The following is a 22808-nucleotide window of genomic DNA, read 5'->3' as shown; positions in this document are numbered from 1 at the left end:
CGACAGACACAAACTAAGGCATTCACGGTGCAGAGGGACTGGTTCCTCCATGCCCCTGCTTTTGTGCACACCGGTCCCTCTGCCTAAAATTCCTCCTTCCTCTTCTGTGCCTGGGGCGTCACCTCCTCCAGGAAGCCTTCCCCTCTACAGCAGAGTCAGGCTGCTCCTCCTGGGCTTCCCCAGCCTGCTTTGTCTTTGTCCTCGTTTTGTTCCCCATCCGAGGCTCAAATCCAGTCTTGTAGCTACGTTACCCCAGATCTGAGTCCGAGCTCTGCTGCTCGGTATCCAAGGCACCCAGGGAAGAAAATGCCTGCTAGTGGCTTCCTGGGATGATGGCGTGAGATGATGGCTGTGGGTGCTCAGCAGGCATGAGGACCTCCCACGCCCCTCCTGCCTGCAGGGGCACGCTCCCGCCACTCACCCTTTCACCCACTCCACGCCTCTGGGCAGAGCGTGGGGCTGGCGCTGTGGCCCATGTGGGACCAGAGAGGAAAAGCCCATCTATAAGAATGAAGGCCCAGGGCTATTCACACGGGAGCCAGGGCGTTAATGACAGGTGATGGTGGCCGGGTGTTTGGAACCCAGGTGTACTCTGGGCGTCGGAGTGGTGTGTGTCCCACCTCAGAGAGATACGGATCCCATCAGGAGTCAGAGGAGCAGGCCCCTGGCCTGGCGGAGGGGACTTCCCTGGGGTAGGGCTGGCGGTAGATGTCAAGGAGGCTGCAGAGGAGCCTTATCCCCAGAAGCGCGTAGCACCAGGCCAGGCATCCGCCCAGCATCTGTTCTGCACGGGCGGGGGTGTGACAGTGGTGAGGAGCCAGCCCTCTGGCCACTCCCAGGATTCTGCTCTCCGGGGGAGTGGGCAGACTCAGGCAAACAGCAGGGCCCTGGCCAAACCTTGGTCAAGCCTTGCCCCTCCCTGTGGCCCAGGTGACCAAGAGGCTGCATGACGGAGAGTCCACGGTGCAGGGCAACAGCATGCTGGAGGACCGGCCCACCTCCAACCTGGAGAAGCTGCACTTCATCATTGGCAACGGCATCCTGCGGCCAGCACTCCGGTCAGTGCCTGAGGGGCAGGGGCACAGGGAGGGGGCAGCTATCAGGGGAGACATCCCGCACTTCCAGACCTGAAAGGCTTTTGGTGGCTGAGTGGTAGCTCTGTCACTTTAGCAACTGATTCAGCTAAGCAGGCCTGGGTTTAGCTCTGCTGCTAGCTGGTTGTGTGACCTTGGTAGAGTGATTTCAGCTCTGTAAGCTTCAGTTTCTTCATCTGTAAAGATGGAATAATAAAAGTACCTACCTCGTAGGCTTGTGGGCAGATAAAACTATGGAAAGTGTGACACAGGACCTACACAGTGGGCACTCAGTAAACGGTAGCTGTTGTTAGCATTATCGGACATGCATCTTCTGCTGTAACCCTATCCCTGCTGGCACCTTCCGTGTACCCAGCCCAGGCCCGTGGTCAGGGTTACTGTGGTCAGAATGCCTGGGATCCTGCAAGTGGCTCCTTCCCCACCCAGGCCCAGGAGAGGCCTTTGCTCAGGTCCCTGGGGTGCTGGGGAGGAGCTGGGATGATTCATGACTGTCCAGGAGCAATTACGGAATCAACTCAGCTGCATCAGTGGAGGGAAAACAGATAGGGTTTCTCTGAGAACTCCATCTGCACGGGATGGCTAGTTAGGAGAGCTGACCCCATGAACTTGTGTATGCTGGCTGGGAGGACAGCAGGATGGGGCGGGTGGGGAGGTCAAGTGTCATTTTCCCAATGGGAGACATGAGGTCCAGAGAGGAAGAGGTTTGCCCAGGGGTCACTGGCCTCCCTTTCATTGCTCCTCGAGGCCAGTGACTACCTCGCTCACCAGAGATGTAGCACCTGGGGCCGCCAGCCTCCAGGAAGAAAAGGTGGCTGCCCAAGGTATGTTTAAGGGCAAGAATTTGCCTCCCAGTTATCTCACCATCAGACCTAAAGGGGTACTTCTAGAGAACACAGTGCCAGGAGCCCTGGACCGTTAGAAGGCTGGGGTGCCAACTCCCTGAGGGACCATGGCTAATCCCTCCCTTCTCTCGGCCTCCGTCTCCCTGTCCATGAATCGAACGGGGTCAGGGGCTCCCAGCTACGGGTGATAGTTGTCACTGGTCTGTGGCAAGATGGGAAAAATAAGGATGTTTCTAAATTTGACTTACTTAAAGCACTGTTCTTTGTTCTGAGATTTTGCCCTTCCTACTTTTTGGATATTAAAATTACATTTGTTTTATAAAATGATTGTGATATAGATAGTGGGCAGGTGCTGTGTGTGTGGTGTGTTTTAAATGTCCTTATTGTCGTGATAATAAGTTAGCAACTTCCAGAATTTATTTTGAGGTTGCATTGGTCCCTGAGCTCTCAAAATTGGGGAGCCACTGAATTAGATACCTGCCCTTCAGAGAGGGAGGAGCAGCAGTTAGTGCCCCCTGGTGGTCACTCCATCTTGGTGGGTCCCGCCCTTGGCCCTGAAGGGGGCATGCAGCATCTTCACAGCTGCAGCTAGGCTGGCATCTGCGGGGGTTTTACTGTGCTGGGCACCACACCAGGTGCTGTATAAGCCTTGGCTCAATTTTCTTCATAGAAATCCTGTAAGGAAGGGGCGGTATCATTTCCCTTTAAAATGAAGACAAAACGAAAAACTACCTTCACTGCTTTAATCTGATTACAAAAGTAAAGCATGGCCATTTAAATATTCAAATATTATAGCACTATATCAAGAGAACGTCAGAGTCCCTACTCATTCCATCCCCCAGAGAAACTCCCCAGCTGTCTTTCCTGTTTCTGCTCTGCCAGTTACCATTAGTAGAAATTGTACCTGCTGCCGTGTCTGTGGGCTGGGCTCAGAGGTGAACTCACCTGCCCAGGCTGTGCAGCTTGGTGAGGGATGAGGCACGGAGGGAGCCTGTGCTTCTCATCAAAGTGGTCACCAGTGACTGGGGCCACTGTGCCCAGGAGCAGGGTATGCACCACCCTCTGGATCGTGGGGCCCCGGCCGTGGACTCTGGATTGGAGTCAGGAACGTGCGTGCTTCATGCCTGATGAGCCTATCTCCAAAGCCAGACCCTCTCCAGTAGCCGCAGAGCCCTGGGCTCAGCCTTCCCCACCTGGCCTCACCTGCCTCCTCCCAGGTGGTCTCTGGCAAGTGGGAGCGCAAGCGTCCTACCTGCTGCTGGGAGGGGTGGGGCTTTCCCTCTGAGGCAGTGCTTCTCCCTTCCTTGCCCCCCCTGCCTGCCTAGGGATGAGATCTACTGCCAGATCAGCAAGCAGCTCACTCACAACCCCTCCAAGAGCAGCTATGCCCGGGGCTGGATCCTCGTGTCTCTCTGTGTGGGCTGCTTCGCCCCCTCTGAGAAGTTCGTTAAGGTAGGGGAGGCTTTTGGCCTCCGGGGGAGGGAAGGGGAGCTGCGCCCGGTCCCTGGGGTTGAGGAGCAGAGCACGGGGAAGAAACTCAGAGGGGCTTGGCAATGAGGCCCTGCCCGGGTCATCTCCTCCCAGGCCTCCCCACCTCCGCAGGGCCCGTCTTCCTGGCCCCCTCCTCCTGGGCACCCGCCACTGCACTCTATCTCCTCTGAGCCCCATTTTATTTATGCGGATGCTGAGTTTGACAATAGCGCCCCCTAGACCCTCCACATGCTGGTTTGAAGCACTTCAGTTCATCTCAGGCCCTTTCGTGACTGCTCCTTAGTGCCAGACCCTGGGTGCTGGGGACACAGAGGCAGAGCAGGTGACAGCTGGATCAACCCGGCTGGTCAGCACTGTGAAGAGGGAGGGCTCAGGGAGGTGGGCGCTGGAGGAAGAGGAGCAGTTAAGCTGGGTGAAGCGGGGTATGGTGTGTGGGGTGAGGCAGGAGGTGCAGCTGAGACTAGACAGGGCCGGATCGTGGTGGCCCTGCTGCCAAACGTGAGGGAGGTGGACTTGATCTGGAGGACAGTGGGGAGCCCTGGAAAGCAGAGGAGGGACGTGGACGGACGGGCCTTGAGCAGGCCCAGAGTGTGGGTGGAGGGACCAGAGGCAGGAGACCCCGTGAGGCTGCTCTGATGGTCCGGGTGTTACCGACCTGGGTCCTCTTTAATCGATAGAAGTTGATAAGAGGTCAGACAAGAAATTCAGGCAAGGCTTTACTGGGACTCATGCTGCAGCACGAGGGAGTGAGAACAAGAAACAGGTGCCTTTGCTCACTCCCTGAGCGGGGGCGGGCTGGTTCCTTAAGTGAGGTGAGGGCGGTGGCGGATTGGTGGGTTGGGCTGGGGTTGGGGGGCTTCGGTGGTCTGCCCACCCCCTTGGTGGTGCTGTGTGCAGGGGGCATGGGCAGTTCCCTGCTTTTGCTCCTGGCAGTTGGTTTGTGGCCTTTTTGTATCTTATTGTTCATAATTGCCCTGACTGCACGTGTGTGCAGTTTTTAGTCCCTTTTGATTTCTTTGTTGCTGGAGGAGACGTTTGTCCAGGTGCAGGCACTCCGTTAGAGGGTCCCAGGTCCCAGCCTATCTCACAGGTGGGGAGGCCGAGGGAGGCTGGAGTGGGGCCCCCTCAGCTGGTCCTCTGTCCATAGTACCTGCGGAACTTCATCCATGGGGGACCACCTGGCTATGCCCCGTACTGTGAGGAGCGGCTCAGGAGGACCTTCGTCAATGGGACACGGACACAGCCACCAAGCTGGCTGGAGCTGCAGGTGTGGCCCCCAGGCGTCTGTGTGTGTGTGTCACCAGTGCACCCCAGTGCCCCAGAAACATTGCCTACTTTGGGATTCTGTGGTCATTCAAACACCCACCCTCAAGTTCTGGAATCTCAGGCCTACTGGAACGGGAAAGCCCACAGTGGTGATGACTCCCGTCTGCTGGCTTTATAGTCAAAGTGACTTGGGCAGGGGGTTTCCTCTGTGTCTCAATGGCTTCATCTGCAACATAACAATAAAGATATTCATTTCACAGGATCTTGTGATGGTTACATGACAGGAGGGCAGAAGCCCCTGCATATGTCAAACCCCGACCACCCAGCCCTAGTGCCCCACCTCAGGGACCCTGAAGGTCCTTTCAGCAGGGCTCCCTGGGCACCTGTGACCAGGGACAGGCAGTGCACCGTGGGATGCTGAGGTCCGAGGGCTCCAATCCCATAGGGAGCAGGGAGCCAGGAGCTCAGAGGGAGTGAGATGTTCTGAAGTGAAAGGATTCCCACAAACCCTTGGATCACTTTCAGGCCACCAAGTCCAAGAAGCCCATCATGTTGCCTGTGACGTTCATGGACGGGACCACCAAGACCCTGTTGACAGACTCGGCAACCACGGCCAAGGAGCTCTGCAACGCGCTAGCCGACAAGACCTCGCTCAATGACCGCTTCGGGTTCTCCCTCTACATTGCCCTGTTTGATAAGGTGAGGCCGGCCCTGATGCCCCTCCTCCTGGCGCCCCCAGGGCCACCCACCAGCTCCCACCCCAGTGCTGCCACCTACTGGCTCAGGTGCCCTTGTGCGGTTACTGACCTTGCAGGGCCTCAGTTTCCTCCTCTGTAAACCAGTGGTAACCCTGGTCCTGCCCCAACTCCTTAGGATCATGGAGAGGTCCTAAGCACCTAAAGAGAAACTGAACAGCACACTGCACTGGTGATTGAAATCCAGGGCTCACTGCAGTTGTATGTGCACAGGTGGATTCAATCCTCTGCTGGTGACAGAAGAAGAACATGGCAGAGAGAGAGAGCCACTGGCTCGCTGAGATTCAGTTTTCCCATTTGCAAATGGGCATATGATTCCTTATCAGGTTGCTATGGTAGTTCCTCTTCACTTGTTACTGACCACCCAGAGTGTATACCTCCCGGGGCACATCTGGGCTTGGAGTCTTCTCTGCTGAGCTGGTCCTGGGAGTGGGCGATTTTGCCTCCACACCCAGCATCACCACCCACAGCAGAGGTGACCCCCAGCCCTCACCCCAGCAGGTCCAGCGATAGGAACATGTTGTCTGATGCCGTTTGCCCGTACTTTTCTCACCAACAGCTACCTCCCATGTTTTGACTGGCCATTTGTCCATCAGAGTTTCACCAAAGGCTTGTACTAGGAAATGGGAACTCCCACATGGCTGTGCCAGCTCAGAGCCCAGGAGCTAGGATCCAGGGGTCCCATGCTGGTCTGCCTTCTGGGTGACCTGGGCAAGCCCCTCCTCTCTCTGAGCCTTGGTTTTCCATCTGAATGAGAACAGTTGGCACAGTCAGTGGCTCCTTGCAGTCCTTCCCGGCCTGCTCACCCTTCCGCTGGGTGACCTCCAGCCCTGTGCCGGCAGGTATCCTCCCTGGGCAGTGGCAGCGACCACGTCATGGACGCCATCTCCCAGTGTGAGCAGTATGCCAAGGAGCAGGGCGCCCAGGAGCGCAACGCCCCGTGGAGGCTCTTCTTCCGCAAGGAGGTCTTCACTCCCTGGCACAACCCCTCAGAAGACAATGTGGCCACCAACCTCATCTACCAGCAGGTGGTGCGAGGGGTCAAGTTTGGGGAGTACAGGTGTGAGAAGGTGAGTGAGAGCTAATTTTCTGGCTGAGCTTGTTTGGTCAAGTCACCTGTGTGCTGAATTGGGCTGAGTGTTGCTGCCCTTGACTCACCATCAGAGAATGTGGAGGTTAGCCAGATGGAGGCTGGGCATTATCTAGGCTTCTCCTGGATTTAACACGATCTATAGGAGCAAGGGCTTTGAAGAGTAGCCTGAATTCTGCAAGTAGGAGGTGTTCCTGCTTTGCTGCAGTGACTGTACATGCTTCAGAACTTGCTGTATTGTTCTTTTTTTTTTTTGACCTCTTTAGATCACTTATTTAATTTATTTATTTGTGGAGTATATTTGATTTACAATGTTGTGTTAGTTTCAGGTCCATCCATGTTGCTGCAAATGGCATTATTTCATTCTTTTTTATGGCATCATTTGCAAATATTTTCTCCTATTCTGTGGGTTCTCTTTTCATTTTCTTTATGACTTCCTTTGCTGTGCAAACCTTTTAAGTTTAATTAGGTCCCATTTGTTTATTTATGTTTTTATTTCCATTACTTTAGGACACGGATTGGAAAAGATTTTGCTTCAATTTATGGCAAAGAGTGTTCTGCCTATGTTTTCCTCTAAGAGTTTTATAGTATCCAGTACATTTAGGTCTCTAATCCATTTTGAGTTTATTTTTGTGTGTGGTGTTAAGGAGTGTTATAATTTCATTCTTTTACATGTAGCTGTCCAGTTTTCCCAGCACTACTTATTGAAGAGATTGTCTTTTCTCCATCATGTAGTCTTACCCCCTTTGTCATAGATTAATTGACCACAGGTGCATGGGTTTATTTCTGGGCTGTCTATCCTGTTCCATTGATCTATGTTTCTGTTTTTGTGCCAGTACAATACTGTTTTGATTACTGTAGCTTTGTACTATAGTCTGAAGTCATGGAGTCTGATTCCTCCAGCTCTGTTTTTCTTTCCAAAGATTGTTTTGGCTATTTGGGGTCTTTTGTTTTTCCATACAAATTTTAAGGTTTTTTTTGTTCTAATTCTGTGAAAAATGCCATTGCTATTTTGATAGGGATTGCATTGAATCTGTAGATTACAGTGGGTAGTATAGTCATTTTGACAATTTTGACTCTTCCAATCCAAGAACATGGTATCTCTTTCCATCTGTTTTTGTCATCCTTGATTTCTTTCATCAACATCTTATAGTTTTCAGAATAAAGGTCTTTTGTCTCCTTAGGTAGGTTTATTCCTAGGTATTTTATTCTTTTTGTCACAGTGGTAATTGGGAGTGTTTCCTTAATTTCTCTTTCAGATTTTTCATCATTAGTGTATAGGAATGCAAGAGATTCCTGTGCATGAATTTTGTATCCTGCAACTTTACCAAATTCATTGATTAGCTCTAGTAGTTTTCTGGTGACATCTTTAGGATTCTCTATGTATAGTATCATGTCATCTGCAAACAGTGACAGTTTTACTTGTTTTCCAATTTGTATCCCTTTTATTTCTTTTTCTTCTCTGATTGCCATGGCTAGGACTTCCAAAACTATGTTGAATAATAGTGGTGAGAGTGGATGTCCTTGTCTTGTTCCTGATCTTAGAGGAAATGCTTTCAGTTTTTCACCATTGAGAATGATGTTTGCTGTGGGTTTGTCGTATATGGCCTTTATTATGTTGAGGTAGGTTCCCTCTATGCCCACTTTCTGGAGAGCTTTTATCATAAATGGGTGTTGAATTTTGTCAAAAGCTTTTTCTGCATCTATTGAGATGATCATATGGTTTTTATTCTTCAATTTGTTAATATGGTATATCACATTGATTGATTTGTGTATATTGAAGAATCCTTGCATCCCTGGGATAAATCCAACTTGATCATGGTGTATGATCCTTTTAATGTGTTGTTGGATTCTGTTTGCTAGTATTTTGTGGAGGATTTTTGCAACTATATTCATCAGTGATATTGGTCTGTAATTTTCTTTTTTTGTAGTATCTTTGTCTGGTTTTGGTATCAGGGTGATGGTGGCCTCATAGAATGAGTTTGGGAGTGTTTCTTCCTCTGCAATTTTTTGGAAGAGTTTGAGAAGGATGGATATTAGCTCTTCTCTAAATGTTTGATGGAGTTCGCCTGTGAAGCCATCTGGTCCTCGGCTTTTGTTTGTTTGAAGATTTTTAATCACATTTTCAATTTCAGTGCTTGTAATTGGTCTGTTTATATTTTCTACTTCTTCCTGGTTCAGTCTTGGAAGGTTGTGTTTTTTTAAGAATTTGTCCATTTCTTCCAGGTTGTCCATTTTATTGGCACAGAGTTGCTTGTAGTAGTCTCTTAGGATGCTTTGTATTTCTGCTGTGTCTGTTGTAACTTCTCCTTTTTCATTTCTAATTTTATTGATTTGAGTCCTCTCCCGCTTTTTCTTGATAAGTCTGGCTAATGGTTTATCAATTTTGTTTATCTTCTCAAAGAACCAACTTTTAGTTTTATTGATTGTTGCTATTGTTTTCTTTGTTTCTGTTTCATTTATTTCTGCTCTGATCTTTATCATTTCTTTCCTTCTACTCACTTTGGGTTTTGTTTGTTCTTCTTTCTCTAATTCCTTTAAGTGTAAGGTTAGGTTGTGTATTTGAGATTTTTCTTGTTTCTTGAGGTAGGCTTGCATTGAGGTAAACTTCCTGCTTAGAACTGCTTTTGCTGCATCCCATAGGTTTTGGATCATCGTGTTTTCATTGTCATTTGTCTCTAGGCATTTTTTTATTTCCTCTTTGATTTCTTCAGTGATCTCTTGGTTATTTAGTAACGTATTGTTTAGCCTTCATGTGTTTGTGCTTTTCACGTTTTTTTCCCTGTAATTGATTTCTTTTTTTTTTTTTTTTTTTTTTTTTTTTTTTTTTTTAATAGCTACTTTATTTATTTATTTTATTTTTTTGGCTGTGTTCGGTCTTCGGTTCGTGCGCGGGCTTTCTCCATTTGCGGCAAGCGGGGGCCACTCTTCATCGCGGTGCGGGGACCGCTCTTCATCGCGGTGCGCGGGCCTTTCACTATCGCGGCCCCTCCCGCTGCGGGGCACAGGCTCCAGACGCGCAGGCTCAGTAGTTGTGGCTCACGGGCCCAGCTACTCCGTGGCATGTGGGATCTTCCCAGACCAGGGCTCGAACCCGTGTCCCCTGCATTAGCAGGCAGATTCTCAACCACTGCGCCACCAGGGAAGCCCCCTGTAATTGATTTCTAATCTCATAGCATTGTGGTCAGAAAAGATGCTTGATATGATTTCAATTTTCTTAAATTTACTGTGGCTTGATTTGTGACCCAAGATGTGATGTAGCCTGGAGAATGATCCATGCGCACTTGAGAAGAAAGTGTAATCTGCTGTTTTTGGTTAGAATGTCCCATAAATATCAGTTAAATCTATCTGGTCTGTTGTGTCATTTAATGCTTGTGTTTCCTTATTAATTTTCTTTTTGGATGATCTGTCCATTGGTCTAAGTGAGGTGTTAAAGTCCCCCACTATTATTGTGTTACTGTCGATTTCCTCTTTTATAGCTGTTAGCACTTGCCTTATGTATTGAGGTGCTCCTATGTTGGGTGCATATATATTTATAATTGTTATATCTTCTTCTTGGATTGATCCCTTGATCATTATGTAGTGTCCTTCCTTGTCTCTTGTAACATTCTTTATTTTAAAGTCTATTTTATCTGATATGAGTATTGCTACTCCAGCTTTCTTTTTTTTTTATAAACCACTTTATTGAGATAATATATCACACAATTCTCCCATTTAAAGTACACAATTCAATGGTTTTTAGTATATTCATAGACTTGTGCAACCAACACCAGAACCAATTTTACAACATTTTCATCAACACAAGAGATAATCCCACCCCCCCATAAGCAGTCATTCCTCATTCCTGTCACCCCAGTCCCTGGTCACCACTGCTCTGCTTTCTGTCTCCATGGATTTACCTCTTTGGGTCATTTCATAGAAATGGAATCATTCAATATGTGGCCTATCGTGTCTGGCTTCTTTCAGTGAGACCATGCTTTCAAGGTTCAGCCATGCTGTAGTGTGTGTCAGTATTTCATTCCTTTTTTTTTTTTTTTTTAGTATGAGTTGTTTTTTGTTTGTTTGTTTGTACTGCAGGTTCTTATCAGTCATCAGTTTTATACACATCAGTGTATACATGTCAATCCCAATCGCCCAATTCAGCACACCACCATCCCCACCCCACTGTGGTTTTCCCCCCTTGGTGTCCATACGTTTGTTCTCTACATCGGTGTCTCAACTTCTGCCCTGCAAACCGGTTCATCTGTACCATCTTTCTAGGTTCCACATACATGCGTTAATATACGATATTTGTTTTTCCGTTTCTGACTTACTTCACTCTGTATGACAGTCTCTAGACCCATCCACGTCTCAACAAATGACTCAATTTCATTCCTTTTTATGGCTGAGTAATATTCCATTGTATATATGTACCACAACTTCTTTATCCATTCGTCTGTCGATGGGCATTTAGGTTGCTTCCATGACCTGGCTATTGTAAATAGTGCTGCAATGAACATAGGGGTGCATGTGTCTTTTTGAATTACGGATTTCTCTGGGTATATGCCCAGTAGTGGGATTGCTGGATCATATGGTAATTCTATTTTTAGTTTTTTAAGGACCCTCCATATTGTTCTCCATAGTGGCTGTATCAATTTACATTCCCACCAACAGTGCAAGAGGGTTCCCTTTTCTCCACACCCTCTCCAGCATTTGTTGTTTGTAGATTTTCTGATGATGCCCATTCTAAGTGGTGTGAGGTGATACCTCACTGTAGTTTTGACTTGCATTTCTCTAATAATTAGTGATGTTGAGCATCTTTTCATGTGCTTCTTGGCCATCTGTATGTCTTCTTTGGAGAAATGTCTATTTAGGTTTTCTGCCCATTTTTGGATTGGCCAGCTTTCTTTTGATTTCCATTTGCATGGAATATCTTTTTCCATCCCCTCACTTTCAGTCTGTATGTGTCCCTAGGTCTGAAGTGGGTCTCTTGTAGACAGCATATATATGGGTCTTGTTTTTGTATCCAGTCAGCAAGCCTGTGTCTTTTGGTTGGAGCATTTAATCCATTCACATTTAAGGTAATTATCAATATGTATGTTACTATTACCATTTTCTTAATTGTTTTGGGTTTGTTTTTTTTTGTTTGTTTGTTTCTTTTTCCCTACTTGATCTAAGAGAGGTATGTTGAAGTCATCCATTATGATGTTGTTTGTGTTAATTACTCTTTTTATTGTCCACCTTTTTTTTGCTTTATACATTTTTTTAATATAAATTTATTTATTTATTTATATTTATATTTTGGCTGTGTTGGGTCTTCGTTTCTGTGCGAGGGCTTTCTCTAGTTGCGGTGAGCAGGGGCCACTCTTCATCGCGGTGCGCGGGCCTCTCACTGTCGTGGCCTCTCTTGTTGCAGAGCACAGGCTCCAGACGCGCAGGCTCAGTGGTTGTGGCTCATGGGCTTAGTCGCTCCGCAGCATGTGGGATCTTCCCAGACCAGGGCTTGAACCCGTGTCCCCTGCATTGGCAGGCAGATTCTTAACCACTGTGCCACCAGGGAAGCCCTTGGGTTTGTTTTTGTAGGTCCTTTTCTTCTCTTGTGTTTCCCACTTAGAGAAGTTCCTTCAACATTTGTTGTAGAGCTGGTTTTGTGGTGCTGAATTCTCTTAGCTTTTGCTTGTCTGTAAAGCTTTTGATTTCTCCGTCGAATCTGAATGAGATCCTTGCCGGGTAGAATAATCTTGGTTGTAGGTTCTTCCCTTTCTTCACTTTAAATATATCATGCCACTCCCTTCTGGCATGTAGAGTTTCTGCTGAGAAATCAGCTGTTAACCTTATGGGAGTTTCCATGTATGTTATTTGTCGTTTTCCCCTTGTTGCTTTTAATAATTTTTCTTTGTCTTTAATTTTTGTCTATTTGATTACTATGTGTCTTGGCGTGTTTCTCCTTGGGTTTATCCTGCCTGGGACTTTCTGTGCTTCCTGGACTTGGGTGGCTATTTCCTTTCCCATGTTAGGGAAGTTTTCAACTATAATTTCTTCAAATATTTTCTCAGGTCCTTTCTCTCTCTCTCTCTTCTCCTTCTGGGACCCCTGTAATACAAATGTTGTTGCGTTTAATGTTGTCCCAGACGTCTCTTAGGCTGTCTTCATTTCTTTTCATTCTTTTTTCTTTATTCTGTTCCACGGCAGTGAGTTCCACCATTCTGTCTTCCAGGTCACTTATCCGTTCTTCTGCCTCAGTTATTCTGCTATTGATTCCCTCTAGTGTATTTTTCATTTCAATTATTGTATTGTTCATCTCTGTTTGTTTGTTCTTTAATTCTTCTAGGTCTTTGTTAAACATTTCTTGCATCTTCTTGATCTTTGCCTCCGTGCTTTTTCCGAGGTCCTGGATCATCTTCACTATCATTATTCTGAATTCTTTTTCTGGAAGGTTGCCTATCTCCAATTCATTTAGTTGTTTTTCTGGGGTTTTATCTTGTTCCTTCATCTGGTACATAGCCCTCTGCCTTTTCATCTTGTCTAACTTTCTGTGAATGTGGTTTTTGTTCCACAGGCTGCAGGATTGTAGTTCTTCTTGCTTCTGCTGTCTGCCCTCTGGTGGATGAGGCTATCTAAGAGGCTTGTGCAAGTTTCCTGATGGGAGGGACTGGTGGTGGGTAGAGCTGGGTGTTGCTCTGGTGGGCAGAGCTCAGTAAAACTTTAATCCACTTCTCTGCTGTTGGGTGGGGCTGGGTTCCCTCCCTGTTGGTTGTTTGACCTGAGGTGACCCAACACTGGATCCTACCCAGGCTCTTTGATGGGGCTAATGTCGGATTCTGGGAGGGCTCACGCCAAGGAGTACTTCCCAGAACTTCTGCTGCCTGTGTCCTTGTCCTCATGGTGAGACACAGCCACCCCCTACCTCTGCAGGAGACCCTCCAACACTAGCAGGTAGGGCTGATTCAGTCTCCCATGGGGTCACTGCTCCTTCCCCTGGGTCCCAATGCACACACTACTTTGTGTGTGCCTTCCAAGAGTGGAGTCTCTGTTTCCCCCAGTCCTGTCGAAGTCCTGCAATCAAATCCCGCTAGCCTTGAAAGTCTGATTCTCTGGGAATTCCTCCTCCCGTTGCCGGACCCCCAGGTTGGGAAGCCTGACATGGGGCTCAGAACCTTCACTCCAGTGGGTGGACTTCTGTGGTATAAGTGTTCTCCAGTTTGTGAGTCACCCACCCAGCAGTTATGGGATTTGATTTTATTGTGATTGTGCCCCTCCTACCATCTCATTGTGGCTTCTCCTTTGTCTTTGGATGTGGGGTATCTTTTTCGGTGAGTTCCAGTGTCTTCCTGTCAATGATTGTTCAGCAGTTGGTTGTGATTCTGGTGCTCTCTCAAGAGGGAGTGAGCGCACGTCCTTCTACTCCGCCATTTTCAAGATTGTACCTTTCTAAGAATTTGTCCATTTCTTCAACGTTGTCCATTTTGTTGGCATACAGTTGCTTGTAGTAGTCTCTTATGATCCTTTGTATTTCTGTGGTGTCAGTTGTAACTTCTCCTTTTTCATTTCTAATTTTTTTTAAACAACTTTATGGGAGTATAATTGCTTTACAATGGTGTGTTAGTTTCTGCTTTATAACAAAGTGAATCAGTTATACATATACGTATGTTCCCATATCTCTTCCCTCTTGCATCTCCCTCCCTCCCACCCTCCCTATCCCACCCCTCTAGGTGGTCACAAAGCACCGAGCTGATCTCCCTGTGCTATGCGGCTGCTTCCCACTAGCTATCTATTTTACATTTGGTAGTGTATATATGTCTATGCCACTCTCTCACCCTGTCACGTCTTACCCCTCCCCCTTCCCATATCCTCAAGTCCATTCTCTAGTAGGTCTGTGTCTTTATTCCCGTCTTGCCACTAGGTTCTTCATGACCTTTATTTTCCCTTAGATTCCATATATATGTGTTAGCATACTGTATTTGTTTTTCTCTTTCTGACTTACTTCACTCTGTATGACAGACTCTAAATCCATCCACCTCACTACAAATACCTCCATTTCATTTCTTTTTATGGCCGAGTAATATTCCATTGTATATATGTGCCACATCTTCTTTATCCATTCATCCGATGATGGACACTTTGGTTGCTTCCATGTCCTGGCTATTGTAAATAGAGCTGCAATGAACATTTTGGTACATGACTCTTTTTGAATTATGGTTTTCTCAGGGTATATGCCCAGTAGTGGGATTGCTGGGTCGTATGGTAGTTCTATTTTTAGTTTTTTAAGGAACCTCCATATATTCTCCATAGTGGCTGTATCAATTTACATTCCCACCAACAGTGCAAGAGGGTTCCCTTTTCTCCACACCCTCTCCAGCATTTATTGCTTCTAGATTTTTTGATGATGGCCATTCTGACCGGTGTGAGATGATGTCTCATTGTAGTTTTGATTTGCATTTCTCTAATGATTAATGATGTCGAGCATTCTTTCATGTGTCTGTTGGCAATCTGTATATCTTCTTTGGAGAAATGTCTATTTAGGTCTTCTGCCCATTTTTGGATTCGGTTGTTTGTTTTTTTGTTATTGAGCTGCATGAGCTGCTTGTAAATCTTGGAGATTAATCCTTTGTCAGTTGCTTCATTTGCAAATATTTTCTCCCATTCTGAGGGTTGTCTTTTGGTCTTGTTTATGGTTTCCTTTGCTGTGCAAAAGCTCTTAAGTTTCATTAGGTCCCATTTGTTTATTTTTGTTTTTATTTCCATTTCTCTAGGAGCTGGGTCAAAAAGGATCTTGCTGTGATTTATGTCATAGAGTGTTCTGCCTATGTTTTCCTCTAAGAGTTGATAGTATCTGGACTTACACTTAGGTCTTTAATCTATTTTGAGTTTATTTTTGTGTATTGTGTGAGGGAGTGTTCTAATTTCATACTTTTACATGTACCTGTCCAATTTTCCCAGCACCATTTATTGAAGAGGCTGTCTTTTCTCCACTGTATATGCTTGCCTCCTTTATCAAAGATAAGGTGACCATATGTGCATGGGTTTATCTCTGGGCTTTCTATCCTGTTCCATTGATCTATATTTCTGTTTTTGTGCCAGTACCAAACTTTCTTGATTACTGTAGCTTTGTAATATAGTCTGAAGTCAGGGAGCCTGATTCCTCCAGCTCCATTTTTCGTTCTCAAGATTGCTTTGGCTATTCGGGGTCTTTTGTGTCTCCATACAAATTGTGAAATTTTTTGTTCTAGTTCTGTGAAAAATGCCATTGGTAGTTTGATAGGGATTGCATTGAATCTGTAGATTGCTTTGGGTAGTAGAGTCATTTTCACAATGTTGATTCTTCCAATCCAGGAACATGGTATATCTCTCCATCTATTTGTATCATCTTTAATTTCTTTCATCAGTGTCCTATAATTTTCTGCATACAGGTCTTTTGTCTCCTTAGGTAGGTTTATTCCTAGATATTTTATTCTTTTTGTTGCAATGGTAAACGGGAGTGTTTTCTTAATTTCACTTTCAGATTTTTCATCATTAGTATATAGGAATGCAAGAGAAATCTGTGCATTAATTTTGTATCCTGCTACTTTACCGAATTCATTGATTAGCTCTAGTAGTTTTCTGGTGGCAGTTTTAGGATTCTCTATGTATAGTATCATGTCATCTGCAAACAGTAACAGCTTTACTTCTTCTTTTCCGATTTGGATTCCTTTTATTTCTTTTTCTTCTCTGATTGCTGTGGCTAACACTTCCAAAACTATGTTGATTAATAGTGGTGAGAGTGGGCAACCTTGTTTTGTTCCTGATCTTAGTGGAAATGGTTTCAGTTTTTCACCATTGAGGACAATGTTGGCTGTGGGTTTGTCATATATGGCTTTTATTATGTTGAGGAAAGTTCCCTCCATGCCTACTTTCTGCAGGGCTTTTATCATAAATGGGTGTTGAATTTTGTCGAAAGCTTTCTCTGCATCTATTGAGATGATCATATGGTTTTTCTCCTTCAATTTGTTAATATGATGTATCACGTTGATTGATTTGCGTATATTGAAGAATCCTTGCATTCCTGGAATAAACCCCACTTGATCATGGTGTATAATCCTTTTAATGTGCTGTTGGATTCTGTTTGCTAGTATTTTGTTAAGGATTTTTGCATCTATGTTCATCAGTGATATTGGCCTGTAGTTTTCTTTCTTTGTGACATCTTTGTCTGGTTTTGGTATCAGGATGATGGTGGCCTCGTAGAATGAGTTGGGGAGTGTTCCTCCCTCTGCAATATTTTGGAAGAGTTTGAGACGGATAGGTGTTAGTTCTTCTCTAAATGTTTGATAGAATTCGCCTGTGAACCCATCTGGTCCTGGCCTTTTGTTTGTTGGAAGATTTTTAATCACAGTTTCAATTTCAGTGCTTGTGATTGGTCTGTTCATATTTTCTATTTCTTCCTGGTTCAGTCTCGGTAGGTTGTGCATTTCTAAGAATCTGTCCATTTCTTCCAGGTTGTCCATTTTATTGGCATAGAGTTGCTTGTAGTAATCTCTCATGATCGTTTGTATTTCTGCAGTGTCAGTGGTTACTTCTCCTTTTTCATTTCTAATTCTATTGATTTGAGTCTTCTCCCTTTTTCTCTTGATTAGTCTGGCTAATGGTTTATCAATTTTGTTTATCTTCTCAAAGAACCAGCTTTTAGTTTCATTGATTTTTGCTATTGTTTCCTTCATTTCTTTTTCATTTATTTCAGATCTGATCTTTATGATTTCTTTCCTTCTGCTAGCTTTGGAGTTTTTTTGTTCTTCTTTCTCTAATTGCTTTAGGTGCAAGTTTAGGTTGTTTATTCGAGATGTTTCCTGTTTCTTGAGGTAGGCTTGTATTGCTATAAACTTCCCTCTTAGCATTGCTTTTGCTGCATCCCATAGGTTTTGGGTCGTCGTGTCTCCATTGTCATTTGTTTCTAAGTATTTTTAGATTTACCCTTTGATTTCTTCAGTGATCACTTCGTTATTAAGTAATGTATTGTGTAGCCTCCATGTGTTTGTATTTTTTACAGATCTTTTCCTGTAATTGATATCTAGTCTCATAGCGTTGTGGTTGGAAAAGATACTTGATACGATTTCAATTTTCTTAAATTTACCAAGGCTTGATTTGTGACCCAAGATATGATCTATCCTGGAGAATGTTCCATGAGCACTTGAGAAAAATGTGTATTCTGTTGTTTTGGGGTGGCATGTCCTATAAATATCAATTAATTCCATCTTGTTTAATGTATCATTTAAAGCTTGTGTTTCCTTATTTATTTTCATTTTGGTTGATCTGTCCATTGGTGAAGGTGGGGCGTTAAAGTCCCCTACTATGATTGTGTTGCTGTCGATTTCCCCTTTTATGGCTGTTAGTATTTGCCTTATGTATTGAGGTGCTCCTATGTTGGGTGCATAAATATTTACAATTGTTATACCTTCCTCTTGGATCGATCCCTTGATCATTATGTAGTGTCCTTCTTTGTCTCTTGTAATAGTCTTTATTTTAAAGTCTATTGTGTCTGATATGAGCATTGCTACTCCAGCTTTCTTTTGATTTCCATTTGCATGGAATATCTTTTTCCATCCCCTCACTTTCAGTCTGTATGTGTCTCTAGGTCTGAAGTGGGTCTCTTGTAGACAGCATATATATGGGTCTTGTTTTTGTATCCATTCAGCCAGTCTGTGTCTTTTGGTGGGAGCATTTAATCCATTTACATTTAAGGTAATTATTGATATATATGTTCCTATTCCCATTTTCTTAAATGTTTTGGGTTTGTTATTGTAGGTGTTTTCCTTCTCTTGTGTTTCTTGCCTAGAGAAGTTCCTTTAGCATTTGTTGTAAAGCTGGTTTGGTGGTGCTGAACTCTCTCAGCTTTTGCTTGTCTGTAAAGGTTTTAATTTCTCCATCAAATCTGAATGAGATCCTTGCTGGGTAGAGTAATCTTGGTTGTAGGTTTTTCTCCTTCATCACTTTAAGTATGTCCTGCCACTCCCTTCTGGCTTGCAGAGTTTCTGCTGAAAGATCAGCTGTTAACCTTATGGGGATTCCCTTGTGTGTTATTTGTTGTTTTTCCCTTGCTGCTTTTAATATGTTTTCTTTATATTTAATTTTTGATAGTTTGATTAATATGTGTCTTGGCCTGTTTCTCCTTGGATTTATCCTGTATGGGACTGTCTGTGCTTCCAGGACTTGATTAACTATTTCCTTTCCCATATTAGGAAAGTTTTCAACTATAATCTCTTCAAATATTTTCTCAGTCCCTTTGTTTTTCTCTCTTCTTCTGGGACCCCTATAATTTGAATGTTGGTGTGTTTAATATTGTCCAGAGGTCTCTGAGACTGTCCTCAGTTCTTTTCATTCTTTTTTCTTTATTCTGCTCTGCAGTAGTTATTTCCACTATTTTATCTTCCAGGTCACTTATCCGTTCTTCTGCCTCAGTTATTTTGCTATTGATCCCTTCTAGAGTATTTTTAATTTCATTTATTGTGTTTTTCATCATTGCTTGGTTCCTCTTTAGTTCTTCTAGGTCCTTGGTAAATGTTTCTTGCATGTTGTCTATTCTATTTCCAAGATTTTGGATCATCTTTACTATCATTATTCTGAATTCTTTTTCAGGTAGACTGCCTATTTCCTCTTCATTTGTTAGGTCTGGTGTGTTTTTACCTTGCTCCTTCTTCTGCTGTGTGTTTTTCTGTCTTCTCATTTTGCTTAACTTACTGTGTTTGGGGTCTCCTTTTCACAGGCTGCAGGTTCATAGTTCCTGTTGTTTTTGGTATCTGTCCCCAGTGGCTATGGTTGGTTCAGTGGGTTGTGTAGGCTTCCTGGTGGAGGGGACTAGTGCCTGTGTTCTGGTGGATGAGGCTGGGTCTTGTCTTTCTGGTGCGCACGTCCACGTCTGGTGGTGTGTTTTGGGGTGTCTGTGTCCTTATTATGATTTTAGGCAGCCTGTCTGCTAATGGATGGGGCTGTGTTCCTGTCTTGCTAGTTGTTTGGCATAGGGTGTCCAGCACTGTAGCTTGCTGGTCGTTGAGTGAAGCTGGGTCTTGATGTTGAGATGGAGATATTTGAGAGATTTTCGCCGTTTGGTATTACGTGGAGCTGGGAGGTCTCTTGTGGACCAGTGTTCTGAAGTTGGCTCTCCCACCTCAGAGGCACAGCCCTGATGCCTAGCTGGAGCACCAAGAGCCTTTCATCCACATGGCTCAGAGTAAAACGGAGAAAAAATAGAAAGAAAGAAAGAAAGAAAGAGGATAAAATAAAATACAATATAATAAATCTATTATAAAGCAAAGCTATACAGACAAAATCTCACCCAGAAGCATACACATATACACTCACAGAAAAAGGAAAAGGGGAAAAATTAATATATCCTGCTCCCAAAGTCCACCTCCTGTATTTGGGATGATTCGTTGTCTATTCAGGTTTTCAACAGATGCAGGCACATCAAGTTGTTTGTGGAGTTTTAATCCGCTGCTTCTGAGGCTGCTGGGAGAGATTTCCCTTTCTCTTCTTTGTTCACACAGCTCCCGGGGTTCAGCTTTGGATTTGAACCCACCTCTGCATGTAGGTCGCCTGAGGGCGTCTGTTCCCCGCCCAGACAGAATGGGGTTAAAGGAGCAGCTGCTTCGGGGGCTCTGGTTCACTCAGGACGGTGTGAGGGAGGGGTACGGAGTGCAGGGCGAGCCTACGGCGGCAGAGGCCAGCGTGACGTTGCAGCAGCCTGAGGCGCGCCATGCATTCTCCCGAGGAAGTTGTCCCTGGATCACGGGAGCCCGGCCGTGGGGGCTGCACCGGCTCCCGGGAGGGGCGGTGTGGAGAGTGCTCTGTGCTCGCACACAGGCTTTTTGGTGGCGGCAGCAGCAGCAGCCTTAGCGTCTCATGCCCGTCTCTGGGGTCCGCGCTGATAGTCGCGGCTCGCGCCCATCTCTGGAGCTCGTTTAGATGGCGCTCTGAATCCCCTCTCCTTGCATGCCGCGAAACAAAGAGGCAAGAAAAATCTCTTGCCTCTTCGGCAGCTGCAGACTTTTTCCTGGACTCCCTCCCAGCTAGCTGTGGTGCGCTAACCCCTTCAGGCTGTGTTCATGCCGCCAACCCCAGTCCTCTCCCTGCGATCCGACCGAAGCCCGAGCCTCAGCTCCCAGCCTCCGCCCACCCTGGCGGGTGAGCAGACAAGCCTCTCGGGCTGGTGAGTGCTGCTCGGCGCTGAGCCTCTGGGCGGGAGTCTCTCCGCTTTGCCCTCCGCACCCCTGTGGCTGTGCTCTCCTCCGTGGCTCTGAAGCTTCCCCCCTCTGCCACCCGCAGTCTCCGCCCACGAAGGGGCTTCCTAGTGTGTGGAAACCTTTCCTCCTTCACGGCTCCCTCCCACTGGTGCAGGTCCCGTCCCTATTCTTTTGTCTCTGTTATTATTATTTTTTCTTTTGCCCTATCCAAGTACGTGGGGAGTTTCTTGCCTTTTGGGAGGTCTGACGTCTTCTGCCAGCGTTTCAGTGGGTGTTCTGTAGGAGCAGTTCCACGTGTAGATGTATTTCTAATGTATCTTTGGGAAGGAAGGTGATCTCCACGTCTTACTCTTCTGCCATCTTGCCCCCTCCCCATTTCTAATTTTATTGATTTGAGCCTTCTCCATTTTTTTCTTGATGAGTTTGGCTAAAGGTTTATCAATTTTGTTTATCTTTTCTTAGAACCAGCTTCTTGTTTCATTGATCTTTTCTATTGTTTTCATTGTCTCTATTTCATTTATTCCTGCTCTGACCTTTATGATTTCTTTCCTTCTACTAACTTTAGGTTTTGTTTGTTCTTTCTCTAGTTGCTTGAGGTATAAGGTTAGATTGTTTACTTGAGATTTTTCTTGTTTCCTGAGGTAAAATTGTATTGCTATACAATCTTAGAACAGTTTTTGCTGCATCCCATAGGTTTTGGATTGTTGTGGTTTTGTTGTCATTTGTCTCTAGGTATTTATTTAAAATCTTTTTGGCTGTGCTGCGTGGCATGTGGGATCTTAGTTCCCTGACCAGGGATTGAACTCACACCCCCTGCGGTAGAAGCATGGAATCTTAAGCACTGGACCACCAGAGAAGTCCCTAAGTATTTTTTAATTTCCTCTTGATTTCTTCAGTGATCCATTGGTTGTTTAGTAACATATTGTTTAGTCTCCATGTGTTTTTGTTTCTTACAGTGTTTTTTTTTCTTGTAATTGATTTCTAATCTCGTAGCATTGTGATTGGAAAAGATGCTTGAGATGATTTCAATTTTCTTAAATTTAGTGAGGTTTGATTTGTGGTACAAGATGTGATCTATCCTAGAGAATGTTCCATGTGCACTTGAGATGAATGTGTATTCTGCTGCTTTCAATGGAATGTCCTATAGATACCAATTAAGTCTATCTGGTCTAATGTGTCATTTAAGGCTTATGTTTCCTTATTAATTTTCTGTCTGGATGATCTGTCTGTTGGTGTAAGTGGGGTGTTAAAGTCCCCCACTCTTATTGTGTTACTGTTGATTTCTCCTTTTATGGCTGTTAGCATTTGCCTTATATATTGAGGTGCTCCTGTGTTGGGTGCATAAATATTTACAATTGTTATATCTTCTTCTTGGATTGCTCCCTTGATCATTATGTAGTGTTCTTCCTTGTTTCTTGTAACAGTCTTTATTTTAAAGTCTATTTTGTCTGATATGGGTATTGCTATTCCAGTTTTCTTTTGATTTTCATTTGCATGGAATATCTTTTTCCATCCCCTCACTTTCAGTCTGTATGTGTCCCAAGATCTGAAGTGGGTCTCTTGTAGACAGCATATATACAGGTCTTGTTTTTGTATCCATTCAGCCCATCTATGTCTTTTGTTTGGAGCATTTAATCCATTTATATTTAAAGTAATCATCAATATGTATGTTCCTAGTGCCATTTTCTTAATTGTTTTGGGTTTGTAGGTGTTTTTTCTTCCCTTCCTCTTTTGTTCTCTTCTGTTGTGGTTTGATCACCATCTTTAGTGTTGTGTTTGGGTTGCTTTTTCTTTTGTGTATGTGTATCTACTGTAGTTTTGGGTTTGCATTTCCCGTGAGGTTTTGATTTAGCAGTGTATATATGTACAAGGTTGTTTTAAGTTTCTGGTCTCTTTCCCACCTAGAGAAGTTCCTTTAACATTTGTTGTAAAGCTGGTTTGGTGGTGCTGAATTCTCTTAGCTTTTGCTTGTCTGTAAAGCTTTTGAGTTCTCTGTTGAATCTGAATGAGAGCTCTGCTGGGTAGAGTATTCTTTTTTTTTTATAAATTTATTTATTTTATTTATTTATTTTTGGTTGCGT

General features: G+C 44.8%; 1 protein-coding gene across 1 annotated transcript in view; it reads left to right on the top strand.

The window, feature by feature from the left end:
- Positions 1 to 22808, top strand: part of MYO7A (myosin VIIA) — a 105260-nt gene that overhangs the window by 52451 nt on the left and 30001 nt on the right. The window contains exons 26-30 of the mRNA XM_059930729.1: positions 931 to 1058; positions 3262 to 3388; positions 4575 to 4694; positions 5219 to 5392; positions 6291 to 6518. Coding sequence (XP_059786712.1) covers positions 931 to 1058; positions 3262 to 3388; positions 4575 to 4694; positions 5219 to 5392; positions 6291 to 6518 — 777 coding nt within the window. The remainder of the gene's footprint in view (positions 1 to 930; positions 1059 to 3261; positions 3389 to 4574; positions 4695 to 5218; positions 5393 to 6290; positions 6519 to 22808) is intronic.

The sequence above is a fragment of the Balaenoptera ricei genome, chromosome 8 (genome assembly GCF_028023285.1).
Source record: "Balaenoptera ricei isolate mBalRic1 chromosome 8, mBalRic1.hap2, whole genome shotgun sequence".
NCBI lineage: Eukaryota > Metazoa > Chordata > Mammalia > Artiodactyla > Balaenopteridae > Balaenoptera > Balaenoptera ricei.
This window is presented reverse-complemented; position numbering and strand designations above follow the sequence as displayed.